This window comes from Antrostomus carolinensis, unplaced genomic scaffold (genome assembly GCF_000700745.2).
Source record: "Antrostomus carolinensis isolate BGI_N321 unplaced genomic scaffold, ASM70074v2 scaffold13922, whole genome shotgun sequence".
Classification (NCBI taxonomy): Eukaryota; Metazoa; Chordata; class Aves; order Caprimulgiformes; family Caprimulgidae; genus Antrostomus; species Antrostomus carolinensis.
Genome location: NW_010299076.1, coordinates 187,234 through 209,999, shown reverse-complemented (window position 1 = coordinate 209,999; position 22,766 = coordinate 187,234). Strand labels below are relative to the sequence as shown.

The 22,766-nt window shown below is 39.4% G+C and overlaps 1 protein-coding gene across 1 annotated transcript in view; it reads left to right on the top strand.

Annotated features, from left to right (window-relative positions):
• NCKAP5 (NCK associated protein 5) overlaps positions 1 to 22,766 on the top strand; it is a 219,669-nt gene that overhangs the window by 11,198 nt on the left and 185,705 nt on the right. Inside the window, exon 2 of the mRNA XM_029083670.1 lies at positions 14,499 to 14,632. Coding sequence (XP_028939503.1) covers positions 14,499 to 14,632 — 134 coding nt within the window. The remainder of the gene's footprint in view (positions 1 to 14,498; positions 14,633 to 22,766) is intronic.

Here is a 22,766-nt window from a genome sequence, read left to right as displayed (position 1 = left end):
TAAAAACTAAATAATTGCAAAGAGTTTGCTAACCCAGTCTTCATACTCCTTGTACCTAGTGGACAGACAGACTAGTATGGCTGTGATTCAGGAAGTCTCTAAAGGGTTGCTGAGCTGTCCTGCTCTGGGGAGGTCACTCTCTTGCTTTGACAGAGCACTTGTCACTCTGAAAGGCCAGGGAACTGTGTGTGGAAAGCGATGTGAAACCTTGGTGTGCTGGCCAAAATGTACCAAAAATTTAGAACAACTCCCCTGATTCTTGTTCTAGTGCTCTATGTGGTAATACACAGAGTATTACGATTATGTGTTTTATTGTCCAGGAACAGAACTTCTGCTCAGCCTACCAACTGCAACTACTTCTATCAGATTTTTTTCAACTGGTGCTGAGGGTGGAAGAGGCAGAAAAGAGGAGAGCTGCATGCTTTGGTTTTAGTAGTTGGTATTTTCTATAGAGAAAGAAACATCTTTTCCTTTTTCTCTTCAGGAAAATGAGACCAACACTTTTAACTGTCAACACTTGTTAAGTTGAAAAAAAAAAAAATTTCATTTTTTTTAAGTTGTGTCTTAACTGAGAGACATGTACGTGACTATGTGTAATTAATTGGTGAGAATAAACTATGGTTAGATACAATACAACAGTTACATCCTGTGTGAAAATATAAACATGAAACTGAAGGCCAGAGAACGAAATGTTAGAGATTTTATATCTGGTTTTGATCTTCTGTTGTAGAAGTATACGAAGCCTACCTGTTCCAATAAGGGAAGAGAATTAAAGCAGCAGAATCTGGCTGGCACTGAGAGTTGAGTTGTCTTTCAGTTACTCCAGTTTGACCAGTGAACAAATTAAAAACAGGATGCAAACTTGTTATTTTACTTAGTTTTTCAATTTCTCCCAGGTACCAGACTTGCAAACTCAGTCTGGCCCGTGAAAGTTGAGTCAGTTCTGCACGTGTGCTTCGTCAGCACTAATAAAGATTTTGCAGTGGCAGCTCTGTTAAAAATACCATTGAAGATGCACCAGCCAACAAAAAACCCGCTGCATTTCCCTATTGCCTATAGCAGTGCCTGCAGTGCTAAAGGAGTGAATATGATAAAGAGGCACATTTGTCAGAAAACTAAAGCGATAGGACTCTGGAATACATGCAAGGAACAGCTGAGTAAATAAGGTATCTTTTTTTGCAGTTACTTACCGACCATAAATGGATTCTACAAGCAAACACAGAAAAATTGTAATGAGATCTGACATGTTCATGAGCAGTGCTGTAAGGAGCTTGGGTAGAAGAAATGCTGCTTGGAAGGGTAGCTAGCAGCAAAGTAGTGATGCTGGAGGTGTTGAGTGTGTCAGCTGGGAAAGGCAAATAGAAGGGTGTGAGTGTGAAAACTCAAAATATTGGCATATCCCAGATCTGTGAGGGTCTGGTGGCACTGCAAACCGTTCTGAACCACTTCTTATGACTGGCATGGTTAAGTTCTCCTTCTCTCATCCTCCCAATTTTTATTTAACCTTACATCTATTTCACTTAACTTCTTGATATCCTGTTTATTAGCAGGAAATAGAAATACATTCATGAGAAGTACAGAAAATTAAGAAGTCCTGACTTTCCCCAGCATCAGAGCAAGAAACACATGCTACTCTTAGCTTGTGAGTAAATCCCAGAGCTCCCTAGAGCAACAAAGCGGAGTTCCACTAGCCAATCCATTAAAGCCAAATAAAACCCTTAGAAGTGTGTTATTTTCTAATGCTTATCCTATGTGTGTCCTGCTGCCTAACTCCTATCTCACTAATACAGACCCAAGTGGGAAACGCTTGGTTCAGCCACACGCCCATTTGTTCTGTGAACGTTCAGTCCTTTAGAAAGAAACCATTTATATCATCTAAAGAACATGTTGGTCAGTTACAGAGGAGAAAACCCATTTGCTTTGGGTGCAGGCACACAGGCATTGCAGATAAGGAAGAGTCATTTAGGATGTCCCTGTCTCCCTGCTGGGGGTCACTGTCACCACAGTGGAGTGGGTGGGGACTATGCTAGTGCTCCATCTTCTGCTTCATTGTACAGCCCACCAGGTCACTTCAAAGCACGTGTGGTGGTGGGTTCAATTAAACTGGGTGCCTTGTGCAGTTGGACTCAACGATCTCAAAGGTCTTTTCCAACCAAACAATTCCATGATTCTATGATTCTGTCGTGAGCCTCAAGCAATTCTCTGCTGACTTGAAAGGCTTGTAACCTCCAGCTAGTGATCAGGAGTGATCAGACTGGGGCAGTGACCTCTTGTACCATTACAGTTGGATCTAGAAGAAACTGTGTGGCTGGGCTGTCCTTGTCACTGGTAGTTTGGGACTTGTGTCTTTTCATTGCATACTTTGGAAAGCACAGGAATAAATACTGCAGATACTGAATTGCTTCATGTGAATTCCATAGGTTAAAGTCAATACCAGGTATAAACAGTGTAGCTTGAGTGACATGTCACCTTTCATTGTCATTTTACCTGTCCTTTGTCTTCTTAGTCTCCCTTTCTACAGACTGTGCTTTATTTCTGCTGAGGCAGTATTCCATTGCAGCAAGTCCCCTTAAATGGATAGGCATCAGTGATTCAGAAATCAAAATCCAGCATGACCACGTGGTGTCTTTCTCCCTGCTCTGTCTAGACTTCAGAGCCATTTGCAAGTATGCCAAAAATACTGCTTTGCATTAGTTTACATAGTGGCTTATCAAAATATTGTTACCTGGATAAAAGGAACTTGAATAAATCTTGAATCTGAACTGACCATTGGCTGCCATAGTTCATGGGTTTATCTTTTCTAGACACTCCCAACAGTGCAGACAACATCTGGAAACTGCCTGCCTTTTTAAACCCCCTCTGAAAATCTTAATATTTGATTTTCTTTGACAATCTTCGAAAAACTTATATGTTAAAAGAGTATCAGCTGAGGGACTACACTGGTTTACAGAGCGCAATGGATCTCTTCCCTCTTTCCTCTTCAAGTCTATGCCTAGGCTGGAATCTCAGGAAGTGTAAATGTGGAAACCACCCTGAATCATATGGCCTAGAGCTCATCTTATGCACCTATACAGTATGCAGTTGTTTTGAAAGCATTGCTGTAGGTCACAAAAAGTCCAAGGAACATGTAATGCGCTTGAGAGAACTTTGGGCAAATCTCCTGGCCCTCACTGCAAAGCCAAAGTGAATTCTAAGGTCTTAGACACGCTGTTAAACAGCAGAGAGATGTTTAGGGAGGGAAGATCATGAAAGATGTCCTAACAATTTTGCTGTGTTACCACCAAGAAGGGTAAAATTGTACCTAGAGCAGGTTTTTTCAGTGGAATGGCGTACTGGTAATGTGCCCATTATGTGCTCCTGTGCATGTAGTTATTAGGGTTAGTTTGTGGTTTGGAGTTATGAATTTTTTTAATGTTATTTTTGTTTGTTTGGAATGGTTTATTTGCTGCAGATCAACCCCCTTTATTAAAGAAAATTTCCTGTAACTTCTGACCCAGTGTGGAATTTCTGATTACTAAATACAGGCAACCCCCATGGGGTAAGGCACTTTATTGAACCTGGATACTTTTCTAAATCACTTGGGTTCATTTATTCCTAATCTTTGTGCTGTGAGTGGGGAGTTCAGTCCCATGGCCTGTTTATTTAAATAAACAATCTCACTAGAGAGTGACTGGGAGACTTGCAGTCCACCATCAGTAGAGCATTCAGCTCTGCAGGTGTAGCTCTTCAAGTCTGTGAAGCCTTTAGATGTTTAAATGCAGCCTATAACTGTGTTACTACTTAATGTTTTGGTGTCACTTTCATTTATTCAAAGATTTGGTTTTGTTCTGATGAAAAAATCGAATTGTAAAACCTCAGTTGTATTTCTGTGACTGGGAGCTTTTGTTTCGCCAGAGAGCCTTACCTTCTGTGTTCCATACCCTGCTACATTGGTGTCCCTTTAGGAAGTGTTCAAGAGTTGCAGATCTGACAGGAAATTGTAGGCAAATTAAACAATTGACACTTTGCTGGCCCAGATGGGTTGGCTTTTGCAAATTGATGTCTACACACACTCTTTTTGTGCTGTTTTATGGTTCAAACACCATTATTATAAATTTTCTTCAGTCAAACAACTGGAAACAGAAACTGGCACAGACTGGGGATTTTTGCTTGTTTGCAATTGAATTAATAAAGACTCATTATAAAAAAGTTACATTGGTTATAAAACTTTGTTTTGAATAAGAACAGATTTTATATATCTGGTGTAAAAAACAAACAAACACCTTTATGATTGGTTAGGCAGCTTAATATGATGCAAGTCATCTTACAAAAATAAATGTGTAGCAAAAGACGTGAAATTATAATTATCCATTATAATCTGTTTCAGGGAAAAAAAATTACATTATATTACTTATTAACTCCACTGTTTCTCATTTTGGTATTTATAGAAGTTTTTTTCCTCACACTTCTGAATACTAGGTATTCATACAAATTATGTCTGTCTTAATAGTGTTTCCAAGTTTCTATTTGATCTTGAAAAACATTTCATTATGTTTACTTTAGAGAAATGAGATTTCTTTAATTACTCTCTGTAGAAGCTATTAGAAGCTCAATTACATTTGCAAATTCATTTTTTTAAAGTGCTATAATTTTAAGATTAATAATTTAAAAAAAAGCCCATGATCTGACTATGGGGGACTTTCAAGTTCACTAACAGTATGCTCTCTACAGCCTTCCCCCTATGAGGAAATAATGTCTAAAATGGAAAAATTAATTATGCTAAGAACTGAAGATCAATATGAGTCTTTGAAATTGGGCTATCAATTGCGGATTTGAATGAATAGCAATTGTTTTATTAGGGAGACAGGATTATCAAAAAATGTGTTGCTTTCCTTTATTCAACATTGAAGATAAGATACAGAGATGACCTTTAGGAAGTTGAGGGAGTGGTGTGTCACCACTGTGTCTGTAGGTGAGTCACCAGGAAAGGTGCTAAAAGAGGTCCACATAGCTGACTTCAGTTTATTGGTTTCTGAAGACTGTAAGTGGGGTTTTTCGGTATTTAATTTTTTTTAAAGGTGATACCAATTTTATGTGGCCTGTTGTTGCATGTTTCACAGAACTAAAGAGGTGTTGGGCAGTAAAAGCTCCCTTCCAGAGGGCTGGCCATACACCATAGCTGTTGAAAGCGATGGGCAGACAGTGGAGCTAGCCATCTAGCTCTGTGCTGAAAGGTTTTATGATTTAGTTATTTTAAACTAAAATAGTTTTAGTTATTTAGTTATTTATTTTCTGTAAAATAAATGTTACCACAACTCCAACTATATATACAGTACTGTTTGTGTAATAGCCTGCCTAATTCAGATTAATTGTAAGCTTGTAATGATAAAGGAGCTTCAGCACAGCAGTTATTCTGTCGTACAGATGCAATTAAAACCATATCAGTGCAGTATAAATAATGCTAAATTAAGTTGCTGTCCTGCCACATGGTGGCAATTTTGAGCTAGTGCACAATGAAAGCTAGCGTCTTATTTTATTCAGAAGCAGTAACTACACCAAGAAAGAGTTTCTAATTTACTTGAAGTGCTCTGGAGCAGTGTTATCACCCAAGAATATAAAGTGTGTAAACTCCTGTTACTAAAATATCACTAATAATAAACATTTCCTATCTTGCTATTCATCTTAGAGCCAAGCAAAGCCTGAAGATTACATCTGGTAGTCACGGGATACTTGTGGTAGTCTGATATGAGGCCAAAGAGAGAGATGTCTTAGCATACTATAATTTCATAGTGGAAATTTGCTTCAAATTACTTTAACTGTTTTCAGGCCAGTTTTAGAAAATGCTGATACAAGTTACTTAGTGTCAGTTAGATTTCCCTGGTTTATTTGGGCAGGCTGTCATGTTGGAAGCAGAATCCTCTTCTAAAGAATCATCATTTTTTCTGACTGGAATGAAAAAGCTAGAAGATACTAGCCTAAAATTAGGATACTGCTTTTTATACTATTTATATCTTGCTGTTGCAAAGCTTTAGTGGGAATAAGTTTAGGAAAAATGATTACATCATAAAATAATTGGGGAAAAACGTAGAGCCCTAAAATAAATCAAGGGAATTTTTTCTTTAGCCTCTGTAGTACAGAAGTGTATCAGGTGAAAGGGTAATTCGTTTTGATTATAAAGCAGCCACACAACTTCACCCTTAGCTTTCTTATTTTGAAGACATGTGGAAATAAAGCTACCTCTCTCTCCATGAACCCTCCAAGTGTTTAAGTTATTACTGTTTATACCTTAATGCTTCACTGTGCTTTAAAACCACCTGTAACTTCATCCCTGGAAAAGCTTTGAGCATTTAAGGGTATTTGTCTGTATTCCCAGTATAGCTGGAAATGGCAACGGGGGACAGAGGCATATTAACTGCTACTGTCAGAAGGCTCTGGTTTCAATAGCTGGCTAATTTAATAAAGCCTTGTTACAGTAAAATGATTCAGCTGTAAGCAGCCTGTAAAAATTGTAATAAGCATAATAAGCAATGCACTTCTTTTTTCCACTCTTTGAGGTTGTGTTTTTTCATGCTGTCAAAGTCGGCTGCAAGGAACGCTGCAATGTGCTGCAAAGTTGTTTGTCAGTGCCTTGGTTTATTTTTGCAGAGAAGTATTGATTACAGAATGAGAAACATTTGGTTTAACAGCAATCGATGAGGAGCAAACAAAGGACACTGAAGTTTGACTCATTTTAGTTTGAATGAAAATACAGTATGTGGTACAATTTATGATTAAATAAAAAATGGGATCTACTCTCTGTTCGTGTAATCACATTTCTTTGCTGTCATCTGTGAGTGAAATAAGTTTAGGCAGACAGAGGACCATATTCTCCTGGGTGCTGGGTTTGGGACCAGGTTGCACAAGGGGAGTTTGGAAGGAGATCTCCCATCTCATGAGGGAGCCTTGGGCTTTGCAGGAGGGTGACAAGCAGGTCCATCCACCTCTGGAGGTGACCAGACTAAAGAGATTTCACCCACTTTATGTATAACACAGATGAGGGTGAACCACCTTGGACACCTTGGGCTGTTTTTTTTGCAGGAGACAAACACAAGCTCTCACAAAATATCTAAAACGGCCTTCCTTTTAACTGACAGCTTGGGCTGTGGGCAGCTGGGGCTCAAGTATACTGTGTGGCACTTGAACAAATACCACTTGATCACCGTGCATTATGTTGGGGGAATTAAATATTCATTGCATTGGAAAAATGAGTTACTTTGTTAAAGTAACCAACCAGGAGATGAAGTTGCAAATTCCAGTTTCTATTTCAATTAATATTTCATAATTAATTACTGAAAAATGGAACTGTTTCACCATCCCTCCCTCATCCCTTATCACAGGCTGTTTGAGGCTCCTGCCTGCAGCAGTCTTTCAAAAGTGGCATACAAGGGTGATAAAATAGTGGGTTTGAGTACTCTGAGTGTGCAGATTTATTGATAAGAGTATTGGGCATTGATTTGCTAGAAAAACTGATTTGCAGAATTTTACTGTGCTACTAGTTGTTATTTGTTTGCTTGATTCTGTCTTTGTTGTTGTCTACTTTTGTGGCCAGTTGATCCTACCTCTAGCTGGTAGGATGTTGTGTTACAGACCAGGCTATATCTCTCTTAAATTGTGGCTTCTTTGTCAAGGAATCAGATGCATAGCATCAGAAAATGCATTAAAATGTACATAAATACTCTATTTAGGTTAGCAATGACTTAATGGTACTTTAAACTATAAACAAAAAAAAATTATATTCTTTTCTTCCCTTCATTTCAATTCATTACAAAGTCTCTGTTTGAAATCAATATTAATTACATAGAAATTGTCATCCTCTCTAGCAAATGCTTTTAAATAGTTGTTAAAAAATTAATGTGAAGGTTATTAGCCTGATTTTGAGCAACGTTAAGCATGTGTTAAATATTCTCGTGTATACTGTTTTTGACAAAATAGCACTTCCGTGTTAGCATAATTAGAAGTACCACAGTAAAACCCTCATCTTATGATGCACAGAGGAAGCAAAGAACACATTCAAGAATACAGAAGAATCTTATTTCTATTTAAACAGTAGCCTTTTCACTACCTATAAAGTAACTTTAAACATGAGAGGAGATTATATTTGTGACCCTTTTAAGACATTTTTTATATTTGAACTAATCAGTCCAGTTATACCTAGCTGTTCTTAAGAATTGCTTTTCATAAGACTGAAACATAAGCTAAACAGAAAAAGGAGAGACTAATTTCTATGTAGATGTTGGACTGGCTCCCTTATGAATAGCAACAGCCTGTATAGGGTGCATGGTGTTCATATACTGAATCCCTTGAATTTTGCATTTTTCTGTAGTTTTAAGTCTTCATGAACAGACACATTTTTGTTTAACATACAGATAACATTATTGATCAAAGGAGTAGCGTGATTTTTATGCGGAATGTAAATTTAAAAGTTAAAAATAAAATACTCTGGTGTGGTGGGTTGACCTTGGCTGTCTGCCAGGTGCTCGCCCACCCAGCCGCTCTCTCGCTCCCCTTCTTCAACAGGACTGGGGGAGAAAATAAGAGGAAAAAGTTCATGAGTCAGGATAAAGACAGGGAGATCACTTATCATTTATCCTCACAGGCAAAGCAAACTCAGCTTGGGGAAGATTGATTTAATTTACTGCCAATTAAAATAGATTTGGATAATGTAAAACAAAGGCAAATTTAAAGCAACACTTTCCAAAGGGCAGTGTGGGGAGTTTGCCTCCTGAACTTCCCCCGCCAAGTGGCACAGGGGGATGGGACGGGGGTTCAAGTCAGTCCATGACAGTCCCTCTCTGCTGCACCTGCCTCCCCACACCTTTCCCTGCTCCAGCGTGGCTCCTTCCACAGGCTGCAGGTCCTTCAGGAGATGTCCCCCGTGGTCCCTCCATGGGCTGCAGCAAAATGCTCACCCCAGTGCCAGGAGCACCCCCTGCCCTACTCCTCCTCCTCTTCCTCCTCCTCCTGCTTCTCCTCAGCCCTGGGCACTCGCTGGGCTGTTTCTCACAGTTTTTTCCTCACTCCTCACGGCCTCAGTGCTGTTTTGCCCTTTCCTGGATCCATTTCCCTGCCGCTGACGGGCTCAGCTGTGCCCTGGGTGGGGCTGCGGCAGAACCGGCTGGAACCGGCCGTGTCCGGCACAGGGCAACCCCGGCCTCGCCTCACAGCGGCCCCACAGGCCCCCGCTGCCAGCGGCTGTGGACACACAGTGCATCTGACCCACTGACATTAAGAAAAAGTGAGATTATTAGGGTGGCACGATATGGAGGGGTAGGGGGAAGTGTTTTTAGGTGGAGAGGCAAAGAGGAACGAGCTGTCAACAGAGCAGTTTTAACACGGAGAGTGTAAGATGGTCAGCGTTGCTGAGGGGAGGCCAGCAGGTCCGGCACAAAGGGTGGGATGAGGCTAGAGTGTTTGGAATAAGAAATCTGCTTGAATTAGTTAAATGCTTGACCCTGCTGGAGAGAAGTCCCTGGGTACTTCTCTGAAAAGGCATTATCATGGAGTCGGTCCCATCTTTCACACAAGACATCTGCTGATTTTATTTGCGGTGACAGGGAAAGGAGTTAAACTGCAGGTCCCTGACTTGGAAGGCTTGAGTGTCATCCATGTTGAAATTTAAAGTTGAGAGCCAGAAAGCCCAGGAAGGAGAAACAGTAGGAAGGCAGCATCTCTCTGTACGAAACCTTAAGGTGCCACATGTTCGCGCTGGGTGTAAACCCCTGGCCAGAAATGGGGGGTCCATTGTGTAGCTCCCGGCTCCGTAGCACCACGTGCTGCCGTCTGCCTCCCATTTTTTTTTTCTGCCTCCCATGGCTGCTGCCCGCCACGTCTACTGTCATGTTTTATCACTTCTGTGTTTTCTGCTGGCTGCCACAGCATCGGAGGTCACTCAAGAGAGGAGACGATTGCAGTTTGATAGAACGTGAAAGAACCAGGTTCTAGTATTTGTAACACATGCCCAGTGAACTAAGGGAGCCATAAATGGTTGAGCACCTCTTTGGAAATACCTGTCACATAGATGCACTGGGCCAGTCCTTAGACTGAGAGCATGGCTATTGACTTGTAACTCTGAACATAACGTCACCTGGAATGCTGAGGAGCGATTCAGATTTGTCTGTCAAATACATGCACTATTTTCAGTGTAGCCATAAATAGTTTTCATGCGTTTTGTTTTGATCATGAGTATCTCAAATTGGATTCCTTCCTTTGAGAAGATGAGTTAATGTGTGGTACATGTCCCTGACTGGATGAGAAATGAAACATTTTGACATGAACGTTTCTACAGCTACCCAAAAGGCACTTGTTGAAGTGCGAATGCTGGCTCACAAGCATAATGAGCAGCTAGTGAAAATTGATTGCTGAAATGTTAATGAAAAAGTAATTGCAAACAGTATTTGTTCAAGTGTTAAAATATTCCAGTACTTACACGAAAGTATTGGTGGAGTTTGCTAACCCAGTCTTTCACTCTAGTTCACATAAAATTTTTGCATATTTGGAAAGTTACCAGAGATTTGACAGGGCGATGTGATGACAGTTAGACTATCTGGAGAGGCTGAAAAAGGGAAGCAAGAGTGAAGTAAGGGTTATACTTCTAAGAGAAGAAGGTTATAGCTGTGCTGCAGAAGGCAAGGAGAGGAAGCATGGAAAAATAATTTGAGCAGAGCTCATGGAGAGAAGAAGCTGCAATTAAAGAGGAATTGGCAAGTGGGAACACATATAACTTCATTGGAAGATGGCAGTGATTTTTCTAGTGTTAAAACATACTGATTTGTTTCACATGATACTTTCTTTTTTTTTATTTAACCTTTTATTCACATGGCATGCTAATTGTATCCCTTTCCAGTAAGCTTATATTTGCTATGAAACCTTGACCTGTTTCTGGCTACTTCATTTCCTTGCACGCACCTTGATTTTGCATAGGTATAGTGGGGGTAGCACAGAGGAGCTTATAAAGGAGGTTATGACAATGCAAAATTTCAGGAGAATTCAGGGATGTGTTATCTGCTTCCAGGAGACAAAAATAAAATAAAATCTCTGTTTAATTCTGGCCTTTCTGTATGTTAGCCTCACTTCTCTTCCTCTGGCACTTCATTATGGCTTTTCTGGGTTCGAATAAAAATGTAGTTCTCTTCTTATAGATAAGATCACTACTCCTGGGAGCTACTTTCTGTGTGTAGTATACATGAGTGTTTTGTGTCCTGGAGACTGAAAATTTTCCAAGTGTGGGTGGTCTCTTACTCCTTTTTCCCCCCCTCTACACTATTTAAAGTCTGTGATCTGGCTGAAAGCAGATCTGCTTTCTGCAAGAAATGGCAGAAGTGCCTCCAGGTTGCCCGTAAATTCTTGTGAAGAAGCACGCGGCTGAAGGCTGGTGCTGTTACTGCTCTGCAGCTATCCTGTGGGCAGTCTCCCTCTTCCTGCAGGAAATTTTGGGTAGCTGGGAAGAGAACCCAAAATTTTAAGACCATAGGTTAGTGCTTTTGTTTCTGGTCTTGCAGCCTTGTGACCTGTTTGTTTTTCATCTCATACCCTGAAAGAAGCCTATGTTTTGTACAGAAATAGTACAGAATAGCTCGTATAATATGATATAATATATGGTGTGTTATTATGCTTGCCCATGAGGTGGCTGAATTGGAACTGGAAACTAATTCCAGAAGTTCCTAATATTGAAGCATTTAATTCCTGTTAGGTTATTGTTCTTATAACATGAATTTGTGGTTGGTTTATGGGTACTTTTCTTAAGGTAGTTCCTAGGTTCTTCCTTCTTAAAAAAACAAAAATATGTGGATGTGCCAATCTTTTTGTGTAGGATGATAAAACAGATTTCTGCACATGAATAGAAGAAGTAAATGGTAGCAACAGCATTCTCTGCCCTACCTGCAAGAGGTAAATGAAACCTAGAAATAGCTTATTCAGCTCTTTGACTTGTAGGAGAAAGTTTGGATTTGTGAATCTCTGCTGTATATTCTGTGCTTTATTATAAAATGTAGTTCTGTGATTAGCAGCAGCATAGCCATGCATGTAGACATGGCACACTCATTCTGCAGGACAGTCAGCGGAGCTGTGTGCAACCTGCAAAACATCCTGGCAGTGAGATGGAGGAGGACAGGATACCCGGCTGCTTTCTGAGGTGTCACGCTTTGTCTCTCCCCCAGTGGAGATCTGGCTTTGTACTTAGTGTAGAAAGAAGGTTTATTTGAGGACCAGAGCATGGTCAGCATAGCAGACATATAGAGGTAGTTGCTGTATCACAGTAAGATCATTGTGGCAGTAACGACGCTGAGTGGCTGTTGAAGGCATGGCTGAGTCTCTGGTCTTCAGTGTATTATCATAGGTAAACTGTCACTGCATCAGGTAGCTCAGGCACAGCCTGCTGATTTGAGTCAACTTGGCAATCAGGAATTCATAGCCGTACCTGATTTTCCTCCAAAGTGGCTTATCAGTTACTGTAGGGACAGTTGCGTGTTTGGTTTTAAACCCAGTTTCTGTAGGCACCAGTATCTTCTGAAAGCTCATCTTAAGCCTTGGATGGTGACTATATATTTCTTTATGTCATTTTCCTTGCTGCTCTCTGGAAGCTCTAGATGTCTCTAGCAGCAGTGAAGTTCTTCTGTAAGAGAAGATGGTGACAGTATTCAGCAAGGGCCTCTGAAACAGTATAATTTTGAAGCTTCACGAGTCCCAAGCTGGAGAAACACAAACTGCTTTGAATATTCTTCCCTTATCATTAGCCTGAGTTATCCTTTGGGAGCCACACTATCTGTACTGAAGGTGCTGTGTATCTTCTGCCTGGTGCTGAGCACTCTCTGCTCTTCTGAGCTTGGCAGAAACCAAGGATTACTCAGCACCTGGCAGAACATGTTTATGTAACAGTAAGGACAGTAATTAGATAATTTAGTTAGAACAATATGTTTATTTTCCAGTAATTTGTTTCTTGTTTTGCAGTTTTCCATTTTCCAGATATTACATATGACCAACTAGACAGAAGCCCTCTGTTCTCTGAGTAATTCCTCATATTTTTTCACAAGCATATAGATATTTCATTTAATCCTTTGCAGCCTTCCTTTGTGGCATCTGCTTATTTATCACTGTCTTTAAGATCCCTTTTCCACTTGGTAATGTTCATATTTTTGGTCCCTTGGTTGCTGCTATTATAAATTATTATCCAGTAAGATTTATAGCTGTGAGACTTGTACAAATAATCTGTCTCCCTCATTTAATGGCTTAACACTAAGATACCTTTGTTATTTTCTAATGAAACTGTATGTATAATTTCTAGACAAATTTTTGCAGGTATGTCATGAAAATTTAGGTCAGCGGTGGAACTGCGTCAGACTGTCTGACAGGCTACAAATTGCACTGCTCCATGGGCACAGAGATTTTTCAATGCATATAGGTGGTGAACCCACTGTAGCTTTACAGTGACTTCACCTTAGACAACTGACACTGGAACCTCTTGACTGACGGAGTATAATGTAGTACCATGTAAATTGCTTGGGGTTCTTTATTGATTTGTTATCTCATTGAAATGCACAAGAAAAAAAAATAATTTAAATTAATTTCTGTGTAACAGAGTCAAATGGAAAAGGCTGTATATAGACTTTTTAAATTCCAATAGTATTTTTTATAACTTTTCCATTCATTACATTCTCCTGATCCTCCTAAATTGTGTTTAGCTACTCTGAAAATAAAGTTTTGCAATCATTAGATGCCCTTTTATATGATGTTCTTATATCTAGAACTGAGGTTTGAAAAAAAAAAGAAAAAGATTAGGCCATGACATACGTAGGTTTAACCAGGTAGCACAGTCTGTTGTGGGTTGGGTTTTTTGGTCCTGTATTATAAGAATTACCAACAACCATATGCTCTTTGCCTTTGAGAACTATTAGTAAAAATAATGACGTTTTTATTTCTGTCATATTTGTTTGATTGGTGCTCAGTTTTTAAAAACATATTCTTTGTCATAGTATTTCAGTAAATAGATTCAAATAGACTCTGTCCTACTGATAGGGACCCTCCTCTCAGATAACACAAGAAAGCTAGTGGTGCGGAAGCGGGTCCTTCTCTGCTCCTGAGACTGAAATGTTAAGGGATGGGTGACAAGTTGTCCTCTTGACTTGTTTCATGCTTACCATCTCTGCATTCAAGCAAGATAGATCACAGATCTCACATACCATTTTTTACATTTATTTTGAGTGGAAGTGAAGAAAACGTTCTTTGAATGAGAGGGTGGGTGTTTGTTTTCAAATATACTGACTTCAGCGCGTCTGAGCCCAGTAGCCCAGCATGACAGGGATTTTCTGAAAGGGTTTCCACCTCTAGTTCATTATTCTGTGTAACATTGTTATACAATGATGGGGCTATATAGTTAAAGTAATTATTTTGATTGATTGATGTTTTTTCCCAAATTAAATCTTAAATTTTTGCTAAAAGTGTGTTTTATATGTACAATTCATAAATACCTTTTTATGGTCTTTCAGCGTGAGAAGCTGATACATGAGTTGGAGGAAGAAAGACATTTAAGACTTGAGAGTGAAAAAAGATTACGGGAGGTGACGCTGGAGTCGGAGCGTAGCAGAGCTCAGATGCGTGGGCTGCAAGAACAGTTTTCCAGGTATGTTGCATAAGTAAAATATGTTCAAAATATGGGAAGAACAGACTGTGATGCAAAAAGATTGATCAAACCTGTTAACAGCTTGAATGGATGGAATCTAAGGCAAAAAGTGCTCTCCCTCTGAAATTCTGTAAAAATGGTGGGCTTTTGGATAAATGATGGTTAGTATCCTGTAAAACTTAAAAAGCTTGTACCATCATTCTATGTAATAGGGAAAATTTTCATTTCTAGAGATTTTGTATTTGTTAGAGTTCCCAATAATTTTCTAAGTATTGGTCTTCACTTCTCAAAAAGTGCAAGTCATTGATAAGTCAGTATTCTGTTGCTTGTTTCTGTTAACCAACAAGAATAGGTTTGATTAATCTGAATAAAGAGGAAAAAAAAGTGATGCCTTTTACCAGCTGGGTAATCATCCTGCTTGGACATGCTTCGAATCTCTTCCTGTGTTGACTGGACCAGAGCTTTGTGCTAGAACAGAGCTCCACTTAAAAGGGAACCACCTTAGAACTGGGATTTAAGACAAACTATTCATTCATGTGATGACAGTAAGGATTTGATTTATTTATTGTTTTCATGATGCCTGATGACATCTTGTGCATCAAATAGATCTTTTTATTTTTGTCACATGAACAGAAATAAAACAATCAAAACAAAAACAAAAGAGACCATGGAATTTTCTGTTGTATATTTTCCATCAAGATGGAATATTAACTAATTCCCTCAGGCCCCTGAATCGTTGAAAATTTCAAGTTCAGTTTAATACGGTGAAAACAAGTTGTGAGGCAGGTTTTTTCTTTGGTTATTTTTATTGAGGTTTTTAGAGTTTTCTGTGTTGAGCATTTTTTGTGGGTTTTTTTTTCCCTCATTGTCTGCCATGCTGCTCCTCTGATCTGAGATTGGGTTTCTAGGCAACGCTGGAAAAGCCATTAATAGCAATAATAAAATTTATTCTGATCTGTTATTTTGTTTTTGGAAAATTTCCATTAATCCTCTTCAGATTTTAAAAAACCATCAAAGTGTTCAGATAAGTCTGAAATTCTTTCGCTAAAAATGCTAAGGATATTTATTTTTTAGTTTTTCGGTTTTGTCCTTGTTCTATGATCTTTGGTTTCAATTTTTACTTATTCTGATGAGACTCCCTGAGTAATATACACAAAATAAATCTACCCTGTGAGTATTCTTGGTTGGAATATTTTGCTCTATTATATATTAATCTTTGTTTGTGGAAGAATTTCCTGCGGTCCTGAATTTAGAACAGTATTATTGTTAAAATAACTGGAAGCCTTTGAAATAAACTTTAAAGATGGTGCAGCTCTGATTAGGAAAAAAAAAAGAAGGGGTGAGGGGAAACCAGTCTCCAGAGTAACGCGCCCAGTAACCTGGTAAAATTTTAACTGTTGCATATTCAGGTCTTTTCAGGATAAGCCTTCAGTATTCCTGTGAAACTCTGGTAGGCTGATTCAGTTCTGCAGTGTTTCTGAAGAGAATAACTATTTTATTAGATAGGATCCCTGAAGTCCACTATCTTCAAATTAATCCATTTGTTTTTTCCCCTTACTATTTGCAATCTGGCTTGCTCTGATCTGATCAAGAAGCAGAGGGATGCAAGTTCTTTGGATTAAAGTTGTTTGTCTCTTTATTTTTGTACCTCTCATTTAAAGGTGAATGCCATTGAAATCAGTCTGATGCTCTCTGTAAGGCTGTCTGCACGTCAGCTCTACTGCTTGAAGGCAAACTTAGATACCATTTTTCATGAACGGCACCTGAAGTTGGCCCTGTTATTGCCAATGAGGGAACTGCCGTTGGCTTCATCGGGCTATGATTTTATTTTTGTGTAGACCAGATTCTAGGAAGAGAATGCATCACTTAAATACTTAATTTGCTTTTCAAACATTAGGTTTGTTATGATGAATATTGGAGGTTATTTTTTCTTATGCTTAGTAGAATATGAATATATTTGCTTACCCAAACTTTCTCTCTAAATGCATGTATTTTTTCTTACCCTGCTTGAGCAGGGAATGAAACTGGCAACTGGATAGTCTTGTGCTGCTTAGAGATTCTGTATTGTTTGAAGGATTTGAGACTTTTTTCTCAATTTGAGAACAGTTAAATGGGACAAGACAGGTGGTGATGGGAGGAGATGTTAAAATCAAGCAAATTGGAAGTACTTTGGAAGAAGATGACTAGAGAGTAATAATTTGGGCCCAAACATTCTGGCTTTCAGATCCAGATAGACTAAAGTAAGAACATGTATTATAGCATAAATCTTCTAAAGCCCTGTAATTCCTGAACTGAGTGGATTTACATAGACATTCCTACATATATGTGCAGTGCAGTTGGAGAAACTGTGATTTGGAGGATGTTTCTTTGCATCTCAAAATATTTTTTCTGCATCTTTGAAAGAATGAAACGTGACATTTTGTGTAAAGCTGCAAGCTGACCTTTGTAATCAGGGGACGAAAGCTGCCTAGTCCTATCTGAAATTGTGTGAAAACTTTAATCTGTCATATAAGCATATAGTTTGAGATTGAGGAGTTCAGAAGGCAAGGGGTTTTTTTGTTGATTGACGTTTCTGTTCTTACCAAGTAAGCAATATTCCAGGCTAGGAGTCTGAAATAAATCGAAGTTCTTTTTCTTAACATCTGTATAAATCTGCCAGAGCCTTGAAGTGACACAGTGGTTAGTTTGATAAATATTTGACAGTTGCTGTAGAAGGAGAAAGGGCTTTTAAAACCAAATTTCTTTCCCAGAATTGTACCATGTTGTATCCATGTGATTTTAAATTTGTTTTCTAATTTTATAGGAGGTGAATATAGAATCACAGGGTTGGAAGGGACCTTAAAGATCATCCAGTTCCAACCTCCCTGCCATCAGCAGGGACACCTTCCACTAGACCAGGTTGCTCAAAGCCTCATCCAACCTGGCCTTGAACACTTCCAGGGATATTTTAGGTGTAGAAGGGTCCTACAGGAAAACCATTTAATGCTAAAGCTAGGATTTTACACTGTAGTTAGATGCAGTTATTTTTGCATTGCCTTAATATAATCTCAACTTGAGGTGAAATCTTTGCTGTTTTCTTTCTCAGAACCACTGAGATCTGTCGCTGTGCTGTAGCTGTTCTGTTAAATTCCACAAACCCCTTTTTGGTATGACAATGTATAGATGAATGTTATGCAGATGCACAAAGACTAACCCTATAAATACCTGTCAGTCCAGTTTCTTCCAAGACAATGTCGTGCAGTCTGACTTTCCCATTTTGATTTTGGCAGCCGTTGTGTCTATACTGATGGGTCATCACTTACGTTAGTATTATGCCTGCTCTGAAGGAAATTAGGTTCATTCTTTTGGGTTTTTTTGTTTGTTTGTTTGTTTTTTAGGGGTTTTTTGGTTGCTCAGAGTTTAACATTAGTTCCTTCTTGAACTTTTATCTTGGACATTAGAGAAGAAAATACACTTTGTCTCATGTACCTCCTTCTTCTTGATATCAGCTGTGCTTTTCCTACTTTCAGCAGCTTCCTACAACAGTAAGGACAGAAATACAACAACCTTGCCTGAAGTAGTAAATGTGATTTATAGTATCAGTCTAAGAAGAACACTAATACACACAATATAAATTGATTACATTTCTCTGCTGTACATCAGTAGGCAATAGAAATTGTTGTCTGTTGAGTGCATGCAGTACATGTGACTCCAAACTGGGATTAAATGTTAAAGCAGTAAAGGAGGGAGGTAGCTTTACTTAAGTTATTTTGATTACTATTTTGGTCTAAATGAAACAAGTTCAATATACACAATATTGTAAAATATATCTGTAAACAGTAATTGAAGAAGCTAGTATCAAATCTTAAAAGCCCTTTGGGTAAATTTCAAAAATTCTTTCGTTTAAGATGATCTTGTTTATAGGTATCAATGTCTGTGACTGGAAAACTGCCTCAGGCTTTTAAGAAAGTACGTCACTGGAAAAGTAGGAAATGGTCCTACAGTTTGATCTGCCAGGGTCTTGTGAATGGGACCTAATTCTCATTAGATTGTATTTCAGCATTCCTCTCACATTAATATTGACCATAGGGTTAAGCCTGTCACTTCTGACAAGGGGAAAGATGGCTGCTACAAATCTGATAACACTTCACATAAAAGGACTTCATGGCTGTTGGTTTAAGCACATCCTACATGATTTTCCCCAATTATTGTTAATTCCCCTTGCTCCGTTCTGTCTTGGCAGCAGGTCAGTGAAAATGATAACTGCTTTCCTAGGAACTGTGATAAAGATTTTTTGCATTGCATCAACATTTTGATGTTGCATCATCACATTGTAATTTCTAATGCTCTGAGGTCACCACCTGCTTGCACTGCAGTGGCCTTCCTGCCATGGCTGGTAATCTGTATACAGCAGAGTCCAGTAGGAAGCCTCGGTAGCCCCTGTGGTCAGTCAGTTTGTTTAATGCTCGCTGAATACCAAGTTAAACCATTAATAATGTTTTAATCTAGTGTCTGGGGAGATTAGGATGCTCTCCTGGCAGTCATTGATGGTATTCCTTTGATTTTATCATAGCAGCGATGAGTAAAATACTATGTGGGAATTCACTCCTTTTCTCAGAAGAAGATTACAGAAGGAGCTGTCTACAGTGTTCCTCTGCTCTTTTGTGTAGTTCTGCAGTAACCTCTTATCACCCTCCCTGAGTGGACTGTATGTAGGGTTATTGGGGGAGGCAGATTGTCACAAAGATAGTGTTTGTATCATCCTACCCTGTGTGTTTAGGTACCGCTAATTTCATTAGATATGGCTGTGTGAAACGTTACAAAGAAAACTACTGCATAAGTATAAAACATGACTTGCTGACTTGAAAGTGCTCCATGTCTGGTGTGTATCTCACTTCTACACTTGCTGCCTCCTGTCCTTCTAACTGTAAAATGTCCATCTTCAACTGTGTTGTGGTGGGTTGACCTTGTCTGTCTGCTAGGTGCCCACCCGGCCACTCTCACTCAGCCTCCTGTTGAGGACTGGAGGAGAGAAAAAGACAAGAAACCCTATTAGTCAAGATAAGGACAGGGAGATCACTCACCAGTTACCATCAAGGGGAAAGCAGACTCGGCTTGAAGATTAATTTAATTCATTGCCAATTAAAAATAGAGAAGGATAGTGAGAAACAAGGACAAAACTAATAATACTTTCCCTCACCCTTCCCTTCTTCCCAAGCTCAATTTCATTCCTTCATTCCCAACTCTTCTACCTCCTCCCCTGAGCACCATGATTGACCGGGGTAGGAGGAGGTGGGGGCTGCTGCGATCTATTCCAACCACTTTGTCTCTGCTGCTCCTTCCTCCAGCACAGGGCTCCTCCCACTGGAGTCTTAGGGTGCTGGGGGGCCTCTTGGGTGTACGGTGTAAGAGAGGTGGGGCTGATGGCTGCTTCAGAGGCACCAGTTCTGGACCTGCTGCTCTTGGTGCACTAGGCAGAGTACTTTTCTCAGTGATTCTCTTCTCTTTCTTCCCTCTCTTCCTCTCTCTTCCTCTCTCTCTTCCCTTTCTCAGTGATGGTCTTCTCTTCTCTTTCTCAGTGATTGCTCTTCTCAGTGATGCCCAATGATAGGACAAGGGGCAATGGGTGTGAGCTGGAACACAGGAGGTTCTGCTTAAACTTGAGAAGGAACTTCTTTATGGTAAGGGTGATGGAGCGCTGGAACAGGCTGCCCAGGGAGGGTGTGGAGTCTCCTTCTCTGGAGACATTCAAGACCCCCCTGGACGCCTTCCTGTGTGATTTCGTTTAGGTTCCTGCTCCGGAGGGGGGATTGGACTGGATGATCTTTTGAGGTCCCTTCCAATCCCCAACATTCTGTGATTCTGTGATTCTTTTACTGTAGGACTGCTCAGCTCTTGGCTGGGCTTGCTGAGCCTTAGGACGTGGTGTGAATATTGTTTACTAGGGGTTTGACCTAATGCTTAGGATATCGATCTTGTCTTTTGATGAAAATTGACAGAGTAAAAGGATGAAGTTTCTTTTAGATTAACACTGATGGGGTGAGTATATTAGTATTTTTATTTATGTGCATGTATGACACTTAGGTACATATTTCATCTCTAATCATTACTCAGAAGTGTCAAGCACAATTTTAAGTAAGATCAAGGAGCTTTTGTGTAAATAGTTTTCATCTGGCAGAAAATAAAGAAAGGGTTTTTTGCTAAACTGATGAAATGAAGCCCAACAAGGAGATTGTCCCAAGTTGTATATGGAGTTTGACCCCACTCAGTTCACAGGCTACTTTGAACTAAATGTGCTGATTTCCTGTTGTTTGACCAAGAAGAAGAAAAACAGGAATTTTAAAATTTTTCATACCAGGCTTCATTTTTCCACTCTTCTGTTCTGTGTATTAATACAGTGGTTTTGAAAGTACACACACACATGAGAAATTATCTTCAAAGAATGTGTTATCTCAGTTTTCTTCAAAAACTACAATTCTCATGTTAAAAACCATCAGATTGAAATACATATTTTCATATGGAAGTTAAAAAAGAACAAAAGCAATGAGCTCAGAGTGACTGCAGAGAACTGAAGGACCAGTGTAAACTCAAAGCACAGAAGTCATGCAAGGACCAGAAGTTATAGCAGACTATATTGCATGATGTATATTAACTTACCTAACACTTTGAGAGGGCAATGGATAGATTTGCTTCAGGCATTATTAAAGATGCACATAGAGGTACATGCAGTTCCTGATCTGCTGTGGACTTTTCAGGCACTGGAGCTACGTTAAGAGCCAGCCCTATTTCAGTACCCCGATGCACTAGTAAATCATGAGGTGGTGTTCCATGGCAGCTCTTAGTTGCTGAAAGCTTCTTTCAGGGGGTCCAGAGAAATAGGTAATTTTTATGTTGCACAGACAAAAACATAGCTGTCCGTGTGCTCAGAAAATCCTGGGTTTCATTTGTATTTATTTATATGCTGACAATATGCGTCATCCTTGTATTTCTGGAAGGTTGCATCTATTGCCTTTTGCTGATTTATCAGAGCATGAAATGATACTCTGTTTCCTCTGTTCTAGCTAGCTCTACAATTTAATAGGATATAGCGGGTTTTTTCCTTTGCATAATGCAATAGATTAGCACCAAAGCAGTACTAGGTTACAGCGCAATCCCCTGTCTTTTAAAACATACAAGACAGCCTAACATAGAACCAATATATCAACATTTTCACCACAATTTAACAGGAGGTTACCAGTGCCCATATACACACACAGCATATAATCTTTTCCATGCATCACTTTTTTGTAATAGGAAGATGGTTTGAATATTCTCTGCACTCCCTTGCCATGGTCCTGGCCAAGCAGAACCTATTTACATTAGGTAGTGTGGTATGTGACCATCGTCTCTCTTATTATATGTCTGTTTCATTCCTGAAGTGAGAGATCCCCACTGATGTTGAAGGAAGCTCCTGGAAGCATGTATCAAGTAACATTGTGCTTGAGAGGAAGAGCAGAGATTCCTGTGCAGATGTAGTCATTGGGTTTACAGACCCTTTTATGTTGGAGGACACTGAAAACCTCATTTTGGTGAAATTGCAGACTCCCTTGCTACTGCTCTTTAAAGAGATTGAGGTTCATGCTTGGTGTTTATGTACTGTGAAATGCTATACCTGTAGAAGATCATGGCCCTGTGCATTTTATTTTGTATAATAACAGGTATATTTTGCAGGTATTTCTAGCTACAGATAATTCTCCATCGTAAAACATGTTTAGGTTTATCAAAGGACAGTGCTGATACAGGAGCGAAGTTCTATTACTGAGTAATGTTGCTGCCTGAGAGCTGTGCAGTGATGTATGGTAAGGTGTTTCCAAGGCAGATAGGACCTGTGGTCTTACTGCTGGTTTGCTGTTTGGATGGATGTATTTTTAAAATTTCATCGGAACATGAGAAGTTTAAGTACTGTTTCTTTCCTCTGGAACTTGCTATAGTTTCTTTTCTTTCAAACTTGGGAAATTAGGAAAGTCACAGATGTGTCATGTGCTATTCTGCAACTCTTTGATGCCATGTAAGGTAAAGATACTATTCAAAGCCAACACATTCCATATATTTAATAAAAAGATTCCTTTGCTAGATATGATAGATACCTTAATTACAAGGACCAGCAGAAGGATCA